The sequence below is a fragment of the Equus caballus genome, chromosome 6, assembly GCF_041296265.1.
Source record: "Equus caballus isolate H_3958 breed thoroughbred chromosome 6, TB-T2T, whole genome shotgun sequence".
Lineage (NCBI taxonomy): Eukaryota > Metazoa > Chordata > Mammalia > Perissodactyla > Equidae > Equus > Equus caballus.
Genome location: NC_091689.1, coordinates 98,148,329 through 98,169,527, shown reverse-complemented (window position 1 = coordinate 98,169,527; position 21,199 = coordinate 98,148,329). Strand labels below are relative to the sequence as shown.

At 36.9% G+C, this 21,199-nt stretch overlaps 1 protein-coding gene across 37 annotated transcripts in view; it reads right to left on the bottom strand.

The window, feature by feature from the left end:
• Positions 1–21,199, bottom strand: part of CNOT2 (CCR4-NOT transcription complex subunit 2) — a 110,861-nt gene that overhangs the window by 38,058 nt on the left and 51,604 nt on the right. For 10 of the 37 annotated variants that reach the window (XM_070271934.1, XM_023644003.2, XM_070271968.1 and 7 more), the window contains one exon: positions 5,862–5,984. In XM_070271934.1, coding sequence (XP_070128035.1) covers positions 5,862–5,984 — 123 coding nt within the window. Of the gene's footprint in view, positions 1–5,861; positions 5,985–8,053; positions 8,191–10,222; positions 10,326–11,807; positions 11,950–14,872; positions 15,101–21,199 lie in introns of those variants that run through there. The other 27 variants (XM_070271949.1, XM_023644004.2, XM_070271950.1 and 24 more) reach the window with 9 other exon arrangements.

The following is a 21,199-nucleotide window of genomic DNA, read 5'->3' as shown; positions in this document are numbered from 1 at the left end:
ATGGGTGAATTTTAGGTTTGAGCCAAAGCACAAATTTACAGAAAGTTATATGACTGATTCAAGGAATGTTTACATTTTTAAAGGTTCTTAATATGCATTGCTAAACTGTTTTCACAAAGTCTGTCCCTTAATTACACTTTCCCAGCAATCACTTCAATGCTCCCTCTCAGACACTGATTAGTCTTCCACTAGAAAAAACTCTTTGCTAGTATGATAGGAACAAAATGGTATTTTCTGACTATGAATTTTTATTATTATTGAGATTAAATATTTTGTAATTATTTTTGTAGATAAATGAAAATTTGATATATCTTGTAAGTATATCATTTTAACTCCCTTTTATAAACAGGCTTTTATCTTGAAAATACTGAGTTTGAAGGTCACGTGAGTATCAATGAAATTAAGAGGTTTTAGAACATTCCCTTCAAACAATTTAACATTTAATTCTAATTTCTTTAGAGTATAGTCTGATTCATTTATATTTAATTCTATCAGGTTGCCACTGTCATATAAATATTTGACACATCTATATATTCATATTTTCTATTAAAAGTTTTAAAGATGATTTTATCGTCCCATTTGCAACAACATGGATGGACCTTGAGGGTACCTTGAGGGTATTATGCTCAGCAAAATAAGCCAGACAGAGAAAGACAAACGCCACATGATTTCTCTCACATGTGGAAGATAAAGAAACACATGGACAAAGAGAACAGATTAGTGGTTACCAGAGGGGAAGAGGGCACACGGGTGTTAAGGGGTAAAGGGGCACATGTACATGGTGACTGACAAACAATAACGTACAACTGGAATCTCACAATCTTACAAACTATTATATCTCAGTAGAATAAAATAATAAGGTTTTAAAGGTGATTTTTGAGTTTTTAAGAAAAATATCATCTGCAAATAATGTGAATTTTGTTATTTTTAAACATCAACTCCATTCCCTCTCTTTCTTTAACAAAGACTCACTGAGAGCCCACTATCTCCTATACATTGTTATAGACTCTAAGAACACAGCAGTGAACTAAACAGGCAAAGTCTTAGCCCTTGTTAAACTTAAATTCTAGTGGAGTAGACAGGATAACAAGAGTAAATACATACTTTCAGGTAGAGACAGGTGCTACAACTGTTAAAATGCAAGAAAGAATTCAGAAAGATACTGGGAGTAGTACTGATGGGTGCATACAAGGCTACTCAGGAGAAGAGTGATCAAAGAAAAAGCTTCTCAGGTTAAGATATTTTAGAAGATACCTGGATGCAGTGAGAGAGATAACCAGTCAAGAACTGAAAAAAGAAAGCGGCATGATACTGGGACAGAAATGACTTCAATGAGCTGGAGTCAGTTAAATACTGATCATGAGGATGACAGCAATAACGGTGATGATAGAAGGTACTCTGATTTATATTAGGTCTTAGCAAAGTACAATTAATTGCCCTGAGGACAATTCTAGTTGCATAATTCCTGTAGGCTAACACAAGTACAAAAGCTAGGTATGAGTTCAAAATGGTGGTTGGTTGTCAAAACAGGGAAGTAGCCTACTCTTACCACTTTTAAGAATTTTTTAAAAGTAAGGAATAGGTGTCACATTTCATGTTTCTACAGAATATATTAAAACAAGGGAAAATAGGTTCCTACAAGTTTGTACTTCTAAAATGATTATGCTTAAGAATCATCAAATGAGTGCACAAAGACTCATAGGACTAGAAAACATGTTAGTAATTAAAATACAAACATACTAAAAGTTGCTTAGGTTACTATTACTCCCAAAGAGTAGTCTACTGCATGTCTTATACAAATGCTTTTCCTTTTCTATAAGGTCTCCAAAAAGAAAATAAGTACAAGAAAAAGTAAGTCAAGTCCATATCTGCTATGATTTATTTAACCTTGTCAAAAACTTAAGTAGCATATCCGTAATATTTATAAAACTAATTTTATACCTCAGAATAACCAATTTAGCATTCTACAGAAAGACATGAAAATGTGCAGGCATCTCTTGAAATCAAAGGACTTGGAAAATAAGAAGTAGCCCTAAAGAATCACTCACAATTTAATCAGCACACAATCCCACAGAGAGCAGTTCCCCAACACTTCTGCAACCACGCATACGACCAAGAAACACTCACATTCCACCTTCTGTGGACAAGGTAAATCAGGGAACTGGCTGAAGTGGGGGCTTATTTTTTGATAGTTGGTTTCAAGATTCACTCTACTGGCCCATTTTCCTTTATCATAAATTACAATTTAAAATTATTTTCTCACTGTTCCCAGAGAGAAAAACTACAAAATTATCCCAGTCATTTATTTCGTATGTTTAAAACTTTTATAAAGGACAAAAATAATCATTATTTGCAGATGATAAACATAACTACCTAAAAAAACCCAAGAGAATCAAATGGAATAATAATATTATTACTCATATTAATAGCAACATTTATTTAATATTTACTATCTGGTCTTCTAAAAATTTTGAATACATTTATTCATCCAATCTTTATAACCACCCATGGGTCATGTACCAGTAAAGAGCTGGTAAATCACGTGGCTGTGATATAAACTCAAATGGCAGGATTTCCAGAGCCCACATTCCTAATCAACAAAAGCTAATAAAAAATAATAAAAAAGCTAATAAAAAAGCCCTGTAAGGTAGTTGGTTATAAAATAAATACATACACACAAACTATTCAATATATCAGTAAAAACCAATCAGAAAAACGTAATGAAAATGGCAATCATAAAACCCTACTTACTAAAGACATAAAGAACAACAGGAATAAAAGAGAGACATAATCTTCTGAAAGAAGGTAAATACCGGTATACATGTACAATAGTCAAAAACATTTTTAAAGAAGGATGTGAGAGACCTTACCTGACTAAGATGTGAAAATTGACTATAAAGCTATGGCAGTTCAACTACGCTGTAGTTCCGCCATAGAATCAATATGATAAACAGAATAAAACAGTTTAGAAACAGGCCCAAGAATACATCAGACATTAGTATATATTAAGGGAGGATTTCAATTAGCCATAAATGATGCTCTAAACTCAGGGGTGGGCAAGTTACTGCCCGAAGGCCAAACTCAGCACACTGCTTGTCTTTGCAGGGGGCATGAACCAAGAATGTCTGCTTACCTCTCAAATGCTTACATAAATACCTAGATAATATCCTTGATTTAGTTTCTTGGGCCACAAAGCCAAAAATATTTACTATCTGGTCCACTATGGAAGTTTTATGACCTGTGATTTCAATTATAAATGGTGTTGGGGAAACTGGATAATCTTGGGGGGGGTGGGGAGTATTTGGCGGAGAATTTGGAGTATAAAATTCACAAGCAAAATACATGTCTACGGACACAGTTATACGTGAAGAACGAAGCACAAAAGTGCTAGAAGAAAGCAGCTGGGAGAAGTCTTTCTAAGAAGATCGCAATACCAGAAACCATAAAAAAAAAGACTGATGAGTCAAATTCAATAAAAATAATAAATATTTTTATATTAAAAAACCCCCATAAACTAAACTGAAGGAAAAAACTGGGAAATATTTGCAACAAATGACAAGAGATTATTCATCTTAATATATGAAAAACTTTTAAACAAGACTTGTCTCAATAGAGAAATCGAAAATGGCATAAAAATAGGTAATCCACAAAGGAAGAAATAAAAATGGCCAATAATCACATGGAAAAGACACAGCACCGTGTGTGTGTGTGTGTGTGTGTGTGTGTGTGTAAATTTAGCAATGTTTTAGCGTATGTTAAAACAATAAGCTGCTTTTGTCTATTGGCAAAGGCTTAGAGCTACTAGTTGGTATTCTCAAGGGCAGGAAGAGTGCTGATGAGAAGAAAAATTGGTACAAACTTTCTAGTGGAAAATATGTTAATATGTCCCAGAGATTTAAATAATATTATTTTAAAAATGAAAATAATTAAAGTATAAAATCAAAATTTGAGTAGTAAATTATTCCTGACATGAAACATAATGAATAATTTTTCTTCTCCACCAAGCATATTTTCTGTGCTATTTTGTGATTTAAAAAAAAGTATCGGGAACAGCAGAAATTTCTAAGTAGCTACTCTATTATTATTCCCATTGTTAAGAAAAGAAAACTGAGACTTGGAGAAGTTCTTGCTAACGGGCAAAGCCAAGATCCAAACAGACATCTGTACTGCTTTAGAGCCCAAATTCTTAATCCCTATGTCTTATTACCTTCTTAATTAACTTAAGAAAAAACAGCTTTGTGATGCAAACCGTCCTCTTAGCTCTGTGACAAACGACTAAAGTGAACTGGTAGCCAGCACATGTGAGGACGTGAGTACATGGAATGATTCCTGCTAAAGCACGCTGACACACAGTACCCTGCTCTCTAGGAGACAGACATCTCTGTCATTCATTCTCTGAATACTTTACTTCAGATTCAGTGTGGAAAGCATCATATCTTCCCAATCAGAATGAATGCTTCTCATGAATAAGTAGCATTTCACTATCATTTTCCCACCAAACTGAACTTGCACTATACAATCAGGTATCACACACACGGACTAGTTTTATAGTTTCTGCAGTGATGCTACCAGAAAGACATCCCAAATTCTTTAACAAGATCAACACTTAAACATAGAAACTTATGTAAAACATAATTCACTTGTAATTTACATCACATAAATAGCTAGAAGGGCAGTAAGATGACAGAAAATGAATCAGATGACATTATTCTATGAGCTATTAAACTGCTCACTAATTACTTAAAAAGCCACCAGACACATAATTTGAAAAGAGTGCTAATAATGCAACTGATACTTCGTTATAAAAATGACACAATTTTTCAAATAAAAATAAAGGAGAATAACACCAAAACAGGGAAGGGAAAAAAACACCACTACCAAAATCCTAATTTAAACCTAGGTTAAATTAATTTGTGAAATTCTAAGAGAGACAGAAGTGCTTTACTAATGATCACTTTAATGAAAATTGAGAGCATCTGTTACATATCTTAGCATTTTGTAAGTGTTTTAAGCATCAGTAAGAATCTCATTAGGTTAATAACTAGAGTAGACTGTTATATACCACAAGGAAATTAAGAATACCAAGTTTATAAAGGTTTGAAAGGAGAAGAAAGTTCGGCAGGTACAAAGGACAAGAATGCAACTTGTTTGAGTACTCTCTATAGTGTATAATTTAAAGTAGCTTACTAGAATTTGAAAATAACAATTGAACTTTTTAAAAATTATTTTATCAATCTGTTATCTATGACTTGGCTGCGCCCTAAATCCTTTCATTCCAAGTGGGATCACTGAACTACCAGTCTTCTAAAGCACTGACTTCACACCTCTATATCATCTTCCACGTTTTGAATGTAGTTCTTCAGAAACTTTTCTATTGGAGCATCCCTATAGCTCAACAGGAGAGATGCCCTTTCCGAGGTTTTAGGATTACAGCCAGAAGATTACCCAGCAAAGGTAACGTTTCACTGAAGCCTGCTATTATATCTTTAAATCTGTGCAAATCTGGTTTCTACTCCATATGTGTATTTGTTTTAATATAAAAATAAAACTTCACAAATTAAAAAAAACAATCGATGATCCGGAAGTAATACTATGTTCACCCCATGTCTCTGCGTACTTCCTACTGCAGTACACCACATCCCAACTTTAGAATTATAGACATTTTACATCCCACTAGAACGTAAGCTCAGCATCTTTGTATCCCCAGGGCCTAGCACTGTGCCTAAAACATCGTCCCCTCCCCCAGAGATCACACTCCGCAGTTCAGACCCTGCTTTTCAGGACCAGAAGGAGTCAGACACACCTGTTGAGTAACTACAGTGTAACTTACATCTAGAGCATTTACATTTACATCTACTTACGTCTTTCTCTGACCGATGTGGAAACACAGACGACTGGCTGTAGTACATGTTTTCGTCATGGTAGTCACTGTCGACTCCCTCTACAAACTTCTTTCTTGAAGCACCAAACATGCTGTTTGTCACCTAAACAAAAATATTACTTTTATTAAGAGTAATACTCTGGAAAACATCAAGCTTTATCTTACTCCCATGAGGAAAACAGACAATAAAAGGGAACATTGTTAAGATGAAGAAACAGATCAACTAAAGGCATTTAATGGGCATGTGAGAAAGTCATAAATCTGACTATAACAATATACTAGTAAAAATAAAAACCAACAATATACTAGTATTAAATATTTACAATTCCAGGTCCTACAAGTAAGAGGAAAAACTTAAAGCCTTATGTATGCAATAACTCCACTTACTTTAAAAGAAATAAATATCACTTATTCTTGAAAAATAACCCCAAATATAATTTTCCCATACAAAGATTTTTTAAAAATTAAGTTTGGATTAATTATTCAAAATCTTCACATGCATCTTCAACATTAGTGTCTCTGTCATTACTACATCCACTTTTTAAATTATCTGTTTTCCAGAGCCTATCATCTTCACTTACAATCTAAATTTATTGAGACATAGCATTTTTTGAGTCAGTGTATAATAGCATACTGGAAACTTATCTCAAACCACAACTACCCACTCATATAACAGTAGGATTCTTTCATTCATCATCCTGGTGTAAATTTATGATCTCCATTATGTAACCTGCTTATTTACTCTTATGCTTTTTAAGTATTTACGACACCCAACACTAGTAATTCTGAGCCCACGCCAGGAAAAACAACTACTAAATGTGTGCTAATTTTTATTTATTTTTCTTAAGGTGGTCTCGATAAAGTTTCCAAAACTATCAGTTGATTGAGGTTATTTAAGGTCAATGTGCCTTCCCTCTAATAGTACTTTGTAGTTCAAAGTAAATTTTAACGTCATAAAAGGAGAGACTTGTAAAGACCTGACTACACGGTGACTACATCTCTTCACAAAAATTATGGGGAAAAACATCAAACTTGACATGTCTTGTAGACTCATTATGAAAAAAGGTATTTTCTTCAATTTTAAGTATGAAAAGAATAATTTCTTTTACTTTGCATTTCAAAATGAAACACTATTATAAGTTACTATGCTTTATCAGTAGACATGGTAACTGATATACTGCAGACTTTAAAGGCCAAATTTTACACGCAAGTCTGTTGAAAGCACCCACACTATTTAATAATTGATTTATATCAAATTTTCTGTTAAATTTGAAAAAAACTCAATTATTTAATTATTCTTCCTGTCGAGGACTGAGAAAAAGCTATTCAGTTAAATATGAACAATAGTCTGAAGACACCTTAACCACTGCTTTGCTATAAGTTTTTGGGCTAGTAATCTCTTTAGGTGTGAAATACAGAAAAGCATTTTTAAAGGTTCTAATAATATTTTAGAATATATTTAATCTTCTCTGGGTGGTGGACTCCCTGGGAATCTCATGAAAGCTACTCTAGAATTCTGAAAGTAATTTCAGGAACTAAGATCCCACATGTCTATCCACCAACCCCCTACGTGGTTCCTAACAAGAAAAAGAAGTGTTTTTTAGTGCATTTTATTTCAGAAAGGTAACAGTGGAAAAAAGCACTTTATAGTCTTCAAACTAAGACATTGCATATGAGATTTGAAGTTTGTTTTGCAAGCAAAAGTTAAGGATACATTTAATTCTCTTTAAAGGACCATTACCACTGAGTTCTAACTCTAAGAAAGGATATATATGGGAAAATGGCATGAAACTTACAGAATTCAATAAAATTTCAGGGGAGTACCAGAGTATCTCAACAAATTTTACACAAATAAATTGACTCAAACGGATACAAAGTAAACTCTTTTTTGGACAATTTTTGTACAACATACATCCTCAAGACTAATTATAGACTCCTAGGATCCCCAAATTGAAATTAACTGTATAGAATAAAAAACTTCATGCTAATATTGTACAAAGAGGTTTCACTGTTTTGAAAGCAAAAGTAAACACAGGAAATGCCTCAAAGGGAAACAGACATGTTCCTCTTCCATCAATACCAGATCTTCCCAGACTGACTGTGTGTGTGTGTGTATATGTGCCACAGAGAGAGAGAGAGAGAGAGAGAACACACAAATATGCATAATTTCACCTTTGTTTCGTGCGTTTCAACGCAGAAATGACACATCAGTGAAAATACTACTCATCCCCATGTGACTTCAGCAGAAAAGATCAGTAAGAGTGCAATACTCTGCTCTCTAAACACAAGCCTCAGTCCAGGGGTGGGTACTGCAACGAAACAAAGAATTCTCTGATCCACAGCAAAGTCAGAAAGGAAATGAAAAAAAAGACAACACAGTAAGTTTTCATAAAAGCCAGTTTTATTTAATTTTAAAGGGCCTGTCCTTTATCCCTGACGGAATGGAGTCAGAAAGTATTTTAGAATAGCCAGGAAGGGTGAAACTAGGAAGACAACAATCAAGCAGAGAAGGCAGGGAACCAACCAGGCAAAGCCCTGCAGGAAGAGCCTTCCATACCCAAGAAGCAAGAAGATCCTTAGGGGTGAGGCTCAAGGCATGAACTTGGTAGAGACACGGGGTTGGGGAAGGGGGGGGGGGGGGGGCAGGCAGACCACACAGTGCCTTATAGGCCTGAAGGACTTCATTTTATTCTATGTGAGTTGGGAAGCCAAGAGAGGGTTTGGAAGCAGTTTAAGAGCGACATAATTTGGCAGATATATTTTCTTCTATGACTGTTGTTACCTTGCAGGGAATAGGCAAAAAGAGGGGACGAGAGTGGAGGCAGCGTAATGGGCTCGTGAGAGAGGATGGTGGCTCACACTACAGTGGTGGTGAGAGAAGGGGTGACAGTGGTCAGACGAAAGATCAATTTGGAGGGAGAGGTGACACTAACGGATGGACAGATGGATGGATGATACGAAAGAGTAAGGTATTCACAGTACCTCCTGGAAGAGAATAAGCAGGAATCAAAGGAACCTAGAAATCAATTTTGATCACTTTCAAAGAGGATCTGTCAAGACTATATTGAAATATGCTGAAATCACTGGTTATGCCATATAAATTAAAGTCAAGTTGGTAAATGGCAATTTTAAAAACTAACAAAAATAAAATCATACTTCGTTTTACATTACATATAAACTTTATGAGAATCTTTGGTGTGTACAATTTGTCAGCTTTTTTCAAGTGAACACATCAAGGGCCTACATCTACTTTTGTTAACTGACGACCTTCTCTCTCGACTCTCATACCAGATGTTATAACAAAAAGTAAAAACTGAGATTTTATCAAGAGAGAATATAACATGTATGTACCCAAAGCAATGGCTTTAAGCCTTTTCTGAACACAGATCTAAAGCATTTAATCAAGACACTTCACCTTTGCTTTGATTCCTCAAGAACTAATCAGAAAGTATACATACAGGTTAGCTTTCTATCAGCCCGTGCCCTCCCCCAGCCCCACTCTCCACCAAAAGCAAAGAACTAGCCTCAAAATGAAGCAGTGGGCCCAGCCCCATGGCCGAGTGGTTAAGCTCCCGCACTCCACTTGGGCGGCCCAGGGTTTCGCCGGTTCAGATCCTGGATGCGGACATGGCACCACTCATCAGGCCATGCTGAGGCAGCATCCCACATGCCACAACTAGAAGGACCCAAAACTAAATATGCAACTATGTACTAGGGAAATTTGGGGAGAAAAAGCAGAAAAAAAGAAAAGAAGATTGGCAAGAGTTGTTGGCTCAGGTGCCAATCTTTAAAAAAAGAAAAAAAAAAAAAAATGAAGCAGTAAAGAGAGGAGAATTACCTGAGAGGCAGCATGGAAGCTGGATTTCTCCAGTACATGTCATTATTTAATCTGGACTACCTATGAATTCCTAAGGTATAACATTTAAATACAGTATATTTCAAAGCCAAATGCAGTAAATCAGAATTACTACAGAAAAAGAACTTGCAAATCCCCAAACTTGAGATAATCGTTAACCAACAACTTCAGAGAAGACTGGGAAAAAGTTGCCCTGATCTAGGTGGGATGAATAGCAATTAGGAAAGAGGAGGAGCAAAAGGCAAGGCCCGGAGCTTCCTGATTGGTCAGGGAAACAGAACTAGGACTCTTTATAAGTGAAACTTGAAAGTGTGTGTGTGTGTGTGAATATATATATACACAAACATACATCTCTCTATATATATAGACATATATATAAAGATAAATAGGAAAGAGTGAAAAACGGACTCAGATCCTGTCCAAGACAGGACAATATTTAATCCTACAAAGATTTCCTTCAGCAAGGCCTCTGGAGAGCAACTTACTCTGAAACCATTTACTGTCTATAATGCTGGCAAATGCTGGCCCAGGCATGGAATCCTATTCCCGGGGAAGAGAAACACATCCCGTGGCAGAGTGGTCCTTTTCCTGATACAAACAAATGTAGACTGATTTCAAAATCTATCTCCAGTCTCAACTCAGGTTTCTAGTAGAGTATTTTAAAGTGCTGCTGGACATTTCTACCTGAGGAGTCCAATTTAATAAACTAAATTAGTAGCATTTAAATCTGGTGTTCTGGGTTACTACCTCCTGCTTTGTTCTGCACATCCATCCTCTTCTAACCTTTCTCCACAGTGGCTTTCACATCTGTTTTGCCATTCTTCCTATCATCATCTTAGTGTAAGCTCGGGGCTAGTTTTTTTTCAGCCTCCTGACTGGTCTCCCTTCACATTTCAATGAACATGCTGAGGATCAACTATATGAACTATGCCAAAAATTGTGCTAATGAAGACAAAAGCTGAAAAAGTAACAGCCCCAAGTCCTGAACAAGCTCAAAGTCTAGCTAGGAGACTCACCTGTAAATAAAGACAATCACCACATGAAAATCTGTACAGGTGCTTTGGGAACACAAACTAGGGAATATCTAACTTTGCAGGAAACAGAAAGATTTTATTATAAAGGAAGTCCTGTTTGAACAAAGTCATGATCAAAAAAAAGTAGAAGTGTGGGAGGTGGAATCAAACTTTGGCATAAGAGAAAGCATGCTCACAAGCTCAGAAGTGAAAGCCACAAAAGACAACAAAACTTTCAATATAGCCAACAGGGAGGGTGTCTGGAAGGAAAGTGAAAGGTGGTGAGGAAAAAGAGGCTGGACTTCAACAGCAGGCTAAGAGGGCAAGAGTGTAGAAATCCAGGTGATGGGGGTTGGCCTGGTGGTGTAGCAGTTAAGTGCGCACGCTCCACTTTGTCGGCCCAGGGTTCACCAGTTCAGATCCTGGGCGCAGACACGGCACCACTCATCAAGCCATGCTGAGGTGGCGTCCCACATGCCACAACTAGAAAGGCCCACAACTAAAATATATACAACTATGTAATGTGGGGTCTTTGGGGAGAAGGAACAATAAAAAATAAATAAAATCTTTTTTTTAAAAAAAAAGAAAGAACACTATTACACCAATTAAAAAGTAATTACTGTTTCCAAATTCCAAATGAATATTTTTAAGTACTTTCTAAATATACTGAACATAATTTAATCCTTCAAGGAATTAGGATGATATATCAAAACCCTAAATTTCATTCCAAGCTCCTGAAATGCACATTGTAGCATTAAATATGTAGGAAACATCTAGAAACTGGGTTAAAACAAGAACAAACCCCTAATGGCAACATTTTTCTTGTGGATTCTCTCTATAATGTAGCCAGGAGTTTTTACTGTTAACATGCTGATGTATGTGTCCCATCATAAAATCAACCATTTCATAACATGCAAGTATAAAGACTTTTCACGTCTTCATAGACAACGATTTTCACTTCCAGCCACAGAGTTTGCACTCATCTTGTATTATAAAGGATAAAGAGGGCCAACTACAGGTCATATGGGGTGGCATGGGGGAGGGTGTTCTTTCTTACCCCATTTCTCTAATGAAGATTATACCAATTCACTCTCATTGCTGAATACAGAATTTGACTTCTTGCTTACTTTTCCCCTCCCAATTCCATATTTGCTGTGAGCAAACAGTAGACGTACATATACACACGAGTTCTCTGCTATCTACAAAGTAGACAGAAACTAATTAATAAAAATCACTGCCAACTGCCATTAACATTTATCTGTCTTTATCAAGATGTAGCCAATCAAAGTTTGAAGCCAATCATGAGAAGCCACAATATCTGAAGACAAAAATCTGATATTTTTATTATTGCCCTTTAGAAGGGTTAAGCTGACAGGTCTAATTTCACTGAGAGACTAGCCAAATTCTATGGAACTAGAATATTCCCATATCAAATATTATATACTACAACCTAGAAAGATTTATTACCCAAGGAATTTTTGTTTTAGCAGTATTTTTTAGTAACGGGATTCTGAGCCGCCAATCCTGCTTCACAGCTGTTATAAATAATCCTAATTTTGTTTCATTCCTGAAAAATACCAAAAAAAGAAATGTGCTTAAATGAAGGACAAAAGGGCACACACATCAGACCAAAAAAAAAAAAAAAAACACCCTAGCTTCTCAAAGAACCAAGAATTTAGTATCTGAAAATCTTTAGAAAAGGAACAAATGATCTTTCTCTCCTCATGTAAGAAATGTATTACCTTTGAAGACCTACTAGTTCTAGAATACTGTGGTTTGATGTTTATAATATGATAAAAGTAAAATGTAAAATGAATGGTTTATGAATCTGCTTAGGATGGATCTAAGAAAAGTGAGAAGTTCTGATAAATTGTAAAGGTAGAATTTCTAAATTCATCAACTTGAATCGATAGCATGGAAATAAATAAAAGCAAATCATTTCATAGTTTTAGCAAATGCAGAAGGACTCATAAATGAGCAATAAAAGCCTTAACGAACACTGAAAAGCCAGTTAATAAGTAGATGCAGAGGAAACATGACTCTGCTTGGTAATTGATGCAGCAGAAAACTGGGGGCCTATATGAACACATCCACAGTCATTATTTTGGAGAAAAGGTAAATATTCTGGCACAGAGTACTTTCCACGGGTTACAGGAATATTTTATAAGACATCCCATCCAAAATACCAGGGCAGCCCACATCTGAGAAAAAGATGGAGAAGGCAGATGAAGAGAAGAGAACACATCGCTCTTCCTAATCCAAAGGCTGTTTGCCGAAATCTGTTGTCTGGAGCTGTTTTACTCAGATGATATTCCCAAAAACCATGCATACTATCCCGTAATACGTGCCAAAACATCTACAAAGAGTGTTAACAAGAATCTATAAATGCCCCTATCAGTTTGCCTTTATTCTAGGGGGAAGATGTCGAGCATGCTTCAACTTAAAGAACAGACTTTGCGGTTTTCCAAAATCTTAAAATCACCTCTATCAATATGCCTTATACAGATTCAAACTTGAACCACTAACAAAAAAGCCTTAAAAGGTAACTGCATCATCCTAAAACCAAAACTCTAATAATTCAAAAAGTGCTGATCCACAGAAAAAAGCATACAACAATATACCAACCATGATTGGTACACCTTATGAGCAATAAGTCAGAGTTGAGAACTCACACAACAGGGGCTAAAATTAAAACAAGCAGTACTTTATCTTTAAATATTAGGAATAAATTTATAAAACACAAGTGGAAGGACATGTAACAGTACAAAACCTTTAAGTGAAGGATACAAAACAAATCCTCTAAGCATAAAGGAAATTTTTAAATGAGGATGAATACCCTAAACCAATCCTTACAGGGGGAAGGAGATCGGTCTAATAAAGAGGGAAGGAGAAAGGGAACCAGAAGAAACTGGATGTATGGTCTGCTTTGCTGGGGGATATGTATTTCTACAAGGCTCCCAGTAAAAGAAAAACGCTCTAGAACTTAGGACAGGAAGAAGAGAGATACACTGCTGAGGAGTCCGTATTTTGAGGATCTGTTCTGAGATGTAAAATGCCAAATACTTGGTGTCCCAATCTCTCCAAGTTTCACACACTTCCTCTGTGAAGAAATGTTAGTAATCACAAGCCATATTAAGTCAATTTTTCCTGGGTATAATTTTGAATTTCTTGTTATGCACAAAGAATCTAGAAACCAGGTGACTGAGAACTACAGTGGACGGATCTGGGACAACTAAAGAAACAGCTGTTGAAGGCTTTCTGAGAAGCAAAAGCTTAAAAAGACAGTACTAGCAAACAAAGTAGTGCAGACCTGGACTACACTGCTACAAAATTATTTCTAAAAATCATGCATTAAGGAAAAAGATCTGTAACATTAGACTACGGTTGTCAGTACAAGGCAGACAAGGTGAAAATGCCAAGAGTGTTGGCATTTTACACACACACACACATACACAAGATTTGGTGAATTTATTCATTCTGTATATATTTGCTGCACTTTGTACCAGATATCGTGCCTTCACTGCTTCTATACTTGTTTTTGTTAACCTTGAACCTGCAGATGAGTAAAAATATTCGTCTTCCCATCTAGACTTCAAAGAAAAAGATGTTTGAAGTATCTATCCCTGCAGAGATTAAAAATATAGCTACCTGCTTAAAACCTTGAGAAAGAGAAGAACAGCATGTCTAAAGCCACTGAAAAGAAACTAAAACTTGCCTCATTCTGAGACCAAGTTACACGTGGCAAAATTTTTGTCTACGGATTTATGCCTTCCTCAACTTTTTTTCTTAGCTTCTTTTCTGAAAATGAGTTTTCTGGTCTTGCTATGCACTGTGGAGAATAAGGTGTTTTAAGGAAATCTAACAACCTTCCTTTGCATTACAACAGTAATGATTTAATCATTTTAAGGTTTTCCCTGTTTCACATCTAACAAGAAGTAAAATTATTTCTTAGAACACTAGACTTATTTAATAATTTATGTGACAGTTTTATGAGAAAAATAATTTATATGCAACATATTTTTAAACTAAAAGCACAACTCACTGGTAAAACGGCCCCCATCCACCCTCAAAACACTGATGACAGTACCATTTTTCCCCCAGCCTTTCCCACCACATACTCACCTGCGCAACTTCTTTCAACATTTGCTACTCTGGGGATGGGAAAGCTCAGAGCTGGAGGCTGAAGTGAAGAAGGAAAGGTTGGAGGGTGAGCCATGGCACCAGCCCCACACTAGGAGCTCCCCTGAGATACTACAGCAGGGTTGACACCATAGCTCGGAAGCTCAAACTCCAGCAAACGATAAGAAAGGAGTCCAACCAGAACATGATAAACGATGGGATTCTTCTGCTCTTTGAAAAATAAGGAAATCATGCTATAAAGATCTGAACGTCCAGTTTCAACATTATGACTCCCTGTTCACATCTTCATTATTCCCCAACCCCAGAATCTTCTCTTAGACTGATTCAAAGTTCTAATTAAAAAGGGGAGCAGGGCAGAGCCTTCTATAAACTTGCACACTTTTCAGGAAAACGAAAGGATGGGGCTTACCTGGCCACGAAAACATCTAAGACAATATATTAAAAAGATGTATTTAAATTCCTAAAAGTGGACCAGTGAGCTTTTTAAAAACCAGGGATAACTTTTGGTATAAGTATATTCCTTGGGAGGAAATGAATTTCTTAAAAGTGTTTCACTCTGATAAAAACAAATAGACTCCTCAATTAAAATAACTTTAATCAAACTAAATGATAAAGAGATAAACAAAGATTTTTAAAGAAATCAATCTAAATATAGGATTTAAATGTGATTTATTCACTTTTATAAAAATGTGAATCCTTGTCTTAAATATAAAATATAGTGAATTATTGATTCAAAGAAAACTAGATTCTGACTATTATGAATACTAAGGCTAATAAAAATAGATGCTTATTTAAGTTATTTAAAGATGACTTCTACTTAGTAACATAAATATTACTGAAGGTGGCAAATATTTTAAAACAGTAAATATAGACAAGTATCCAAATCCTGAATTATGTTACATGAAACAGTTATAAAAATGAAAAGCATTGCTTCAGCAAGGGAACACAGGAGGTCTAAATTACTTCTAAATGCCTTGTGATCTAAAGTAAGTCAATAAACATTCAGTGAGCATCTACTATGTAGTGTGCTCAATATTACATTTACACTCTCATTGACTTTACCCATTTGATTCTGAGAATAAAGGAACACCTCAAGCCAAAGGGAGCAGAGGTGAAAACACCTTTCCAACAGCTCCCTGCACCGTCACCGTGGCCTCGAGCCCTCACGGCACTTACCCTTCATCCCTCTAAGCTCGGACATTCCCCTCTCCCACTGTGCTCCAGCCACACTGACCCCCCTTGCTGCTCCTCAAACACACGAGGCCTGCTCCTGTCTCCAGGCCTTTGCACTTGCTGGATCCTCCAGGAACGCTCTTCCCTTGATACCTCCATGGCCTCCTTCCTCACCTCACTTCAAGTACTGAGTTGTCTGAGTGAGGACTTCCCTGTCCACTCCACTTCAAATCATACTACCCTTTTCTCCGGCCCCTTGGCATTCTCTAAACCCTTTCCTACTTTAATTTTTTCTTCACAGCAGGTATCATTGTATTATACACAATGCATTTTATTTATTTCGTTTAATGTCTTCCTATGCTCTACAATGTCAGCTCCACGAGAATATTCTGTTTCCATACAATCTGGAACAGTGCCTGGCACAGAGCAGGCCCATACCATAAAGTGCCCTCTTCTTCCTCCACGCCTGCTGTTACCTGGGTGTTACTTGACCCTAACTGACCAAAGCAGCGCTCACAGTCCATGGAAAAATTGTATGAGCATGACCATTATTTGAAAAAGTAATGGAATTATGCAGAAAATTAATGTTAAATTTTACATTTCTCAAACACATATGAATAAAATTGTTTAATGCCTTTTCCTATTGAAACTGACAACCACTTCCAAAATACCTAATAGACTATAAGAAACTTTCAGCGGTTAGAATGTCATACTTATGTGGTATGACATAAGGATTTGGAGATTAAAAAATATTTTTTCCATTTCCAAATTTTTTCTCAAGTTAGAGTACCTTTTTTTAAAAAAGTTGTTTCAAGACTATTTCAGACTTACAGTTCAATATAAGACAATAAATGTTTCTTTTCTACCACAAAATCCCACTGGGAGAATTATACCACTTAGAGCCACTAGGCTGCACTGCAGTCACGGGGAGTACACACTCTTGGAGCTGGCGACCAGCACACTTCTGCACAGTCTAACACAGTGGGCCTGGCACAAACACGCAGTGCTATGTCCCGAGTGTCTAACAAACGGTGAGTGCCGCTCACAGCACTTTATATACATTACCTCACCTATCATAACAAAACCTCTGAAAGATGCTACTATTCCCTCAAACTGGGCCTCAGAATAGTCTATAAAGGGTTAGACTGAAGACGTCTCCCTGTCACAGTGATCATGGAGAAGACTCAGCCCCTGTAATCTCAAAAAGATACCAAAGGTTTATTCTCCAGAAAAACTCAAGCAGACAGGCTCCAAATTTTGGATCTTAGCCAAAGGGTAGGTGGGGGGTGAGGCAGGGGCTTGCAAATTGAGACAAAGATCTACATTCTGAACTGTGGGATCCTCAGCTTTCTTTCCTTACCCTGCTTACAGAATGCTACAAGTCAGATGTAAGAACCATCCCTCTACCCTGCTCTGAAACTCTACATTTTCTGTGGAAAAACTGAACTGCTCCAGAGAAAGGAATGTCAAACACTACCAAAATGAGGCTCTCCCCAATGAAAAAGCTAACTCAACTACATGTTAACAACGCTGTTACCATTTTCTAAAAATTTGTTACTTGGAAATAACTTTAGACTCAGAGAAAAGGTGCAAAAATAGTAGAGTTCCCATACACTCTGCCTTCCCCTAGTGGTAACATCTTACACAACCATAGGACAAGTATCAAAACTAAGAAATTAGCTATTAATTAAACAACTTTACATGGGTTTCACCAGTTTCCCACGAATGTCCTTTTCTATTCCAGGATCCACATTACACTGAATTTTATGCGTCCTTAGTCTTCTCCAACCTCGGCCTATACCTCAGGCTTTCCTTGTATCTCACAACACCGATGTCATCAGTTATACTGACGTAACTACACTGTAAAATGCCCTGCAATTTGGGTACGTATGATGCTTTCTCAGGACTAGATGACTGAGGTTATGCATTTTTAAAGCCACATCACCACAGAGGTGCATGTGATGTTAGTATGTCTTACTATAGGTGATATTAACCTTGATCATGGTTAAGCTGGTGCACCTGCCAGTTTTCTCCACTATAAATTACTATTTTCTCTTTTTAAAGAATAAATGTTTTGAAAGAAGTACTTTGAGACCATGCAAATACCTGTTTGTCCCTAAATTTCTGCCCACTGATTACAGCATTCACCGTGGACACTGCCTGTGGCACCTAATACTGTGATGTTCTACTGGCGATTTTTCTTCATTTCTTCTGTACTACAGTGGGTAAGTGAAACGCTCTACAAGCAAACCAATCATCTTTTAAAGATCTCACTCTTAAATATGAACAGTCTCAAAGACTTTACCCAACTGGTCCAAAGTGATAAAGGTAGAAAGTGAAGAATAATGTCTCAAAATCAGGGTCCTTCACTCTACCAATCACAGTCTTTCAGGTTTATTACATTGCCTTTATCCCAGTAGAAAAGAATAGGTTTAAAATTTCACATGCCCCAAGCAGTCTCTCTTAGGATTTCTGGTTCTAAATAAGAAATATCTTTACTTTTCTGTTTCCTTAAAGAAATACCTTCCTATTTTCATTAGCACATGTAATATAATGTCTTTAATTTACTGAGCCAGATTAAACAATACAGAGATAATATACTATTCTATGCTATAGAACACAGATTTTTGCAGTAAAGAATAATAATTAGTAAAATTATTATCTCAGCTGAGAAGATAAACAGCTACTGCATTTCAGGGTCTATTAGATTCTAGGGAATCTTGAAGGAGGGAATTTAAGGGAAATAGTCCAATTTTTTGCTTTGGGTAAAACAGAATCATGGCTATGATGACTCCACACATGAACTGGACTTTATTTACGGACTTGGACTGTTTAATCTTTCTTTCCAAATGACCTAAGCGCTGAGAACAGGCCCAACATTTCTGTGTACTGCACACCACAGTGTCTTACACAACAAAAAGTACTCAAGCCTTGACTGAACACTGACACAAAAGCTTATTCTCTTTATCAGGAATGATTTTTCATTCATCTTCTCAACCAAAATAGAATCTTTTAAAAATGAAATCTTAGTACTTCTACCAAGCAAGATGGAGTAGTCAGGACAGCCTTCTGCCTGATCTGAAACAACTTAAAAAATGGGCAAACTATATTACACAATGGTTTTCAAACATAGGCCATCACACAGTGCAAGACAAGGATCCCTGAAAGAAGAGAAAGAACTGATGAGAGCCTTACAACTGCTCCTGCTGACAGCCTGGAGCAGCCTCCAGGCTGTGGTGCAGGGAAAGGACCCGGCAGAGCCCAGCCATCTCAGTGACCTGAGCAAGAGTGCTAGGAGGCTGGGAGGACAAGGCAGCTTGAGAGAGAAGCCAGAGCACCAGACAAGAGACAGCTGCAAAGAGAAAGAGTTCTAGAGATGGGAGGGGTCTCTGAGTCTTCAGCTAAGTCCTGATCAGCACGTGTATGTGAAGAAAGTGCCAGAGGCTCAGAACAGAAACAGGAGAAACAATCTCCAGGGCTCACAGGACTGTCCAGGGCACCGGGGTCAGTACTCAGAAGAGCACAGCCTCAGCACTTGGGAAAAATTAGCCCTGGACTAAAGGCTATTGTGGTTCTGTATAACAAAACTTTAAAAAAGAGAAAAGTCTCTTGAACAAAGAATCCTAAAATCCATATGGGGCAACAAAAGACCCCGAATTGCTAAAGCAATCTTGAGTAAGAAGAACAAAGCCGGAGGCATCACAATCCCTGATTTCAAAACATACTACAAAGCTACAGTAATCAAAACAGCATGGTACTGGTACAAAAACAGGTGCACAGATCAATGGAACAGAATTGAAAGTCCAGAAATAAAACCACGCATCTATGGACAGCTAATCTTCGACAAAGGAGCTGAGGGCCTACAATGGAGAAAAGAAAGTCCCTTCAACAAATAGTGCTGGGAAAACTGGACAGCCACATGTAAAAGAATGAAAATTGACCATTCTTTTTCACCATTCACCAAAATAAACTCAAAATGGATCAAAGACCTAAAGATTAGGCCTGAAACAATAAGTCTTCTAGAAGAGAATATTGGCAGTACACTCTTTGACATCAGTTTCAAAAGAATCTTTTCGGACACCATAACCCCTCACATGAGGGAAACAATAGAAAGAATAAACAAATGGGACTTCATCAGACTAAAGACCTTCTTCAAGGCCAGGGAAAACAGGATTGAAACAAAAAAAACAGCCCACTAATTGGGAAAAAATATTTACAAGTTACTTATCTGACAAAGGGTTAATCTCCATAATATATAAAGAACTCACACAGCTCAACGACAAAAAATCAAACCACCCGATCAAAGAATGGGCAGGGGACATGAACAGACATTTCTCCAAAGAAGATATATGGATGGCCAATAGACACATGAAAAGATGATCATCACTAATCATCAGAGAAATGCAAATCAAAACTACACTAAGATATCACCTTACACCTGTTAGAATGACAAAAATATCTAAAATTAATAGTAACAAATGTTGGAGAGGTTGTGGAGAAAAAGGAACCCTCAGACACTGTTGGTGGAAATGCAAACTGGTGCAGCCACTATGGAAAACAGTACGGAGATTTCTCAAAAAGTTAAAAATAGAAATACCTTAGGACCCAGCCATCCCACTACTGGGTATCTACCCTAAGAACCTGAAATCAGCAATTCCAAGAGTCCCATGCACCCCTATGTTCATCGCAGCATTATTTACAATAGCCAAGACGTGGAAGCAACCTAAGTACCCATCAACTGATGATTGGATAAAGAAGATGTAGTATATATACACAATGGAATACTACTCAGCCATAAAAAAGGACAAAATCGTCCCATTCACAACAACATGGATGGACCTTGAGGGTATTATGTTAAGTGAAATAAGCCAGACAGAGAAAGACGAACTCTGTATGACTCCACTCATAGGTGGTAGTTAACATATAGACAAGGAGAACTGATCAGTGGTTACCAGGGGAAAGGGGGCGGTGGGGGGAGGGCACAAAGGGTGAAGTGGTGTACCCACAACATGACTAATAATGATGCACAACTGAAATTTCACAAGGTTGTAAACTATCATAATCTTAGTAAAAAAAAGTGAAATAAAAAAAATAAACTAAAATACATAAAAAAAAGAGAAAGAAGTCTCAAACAGC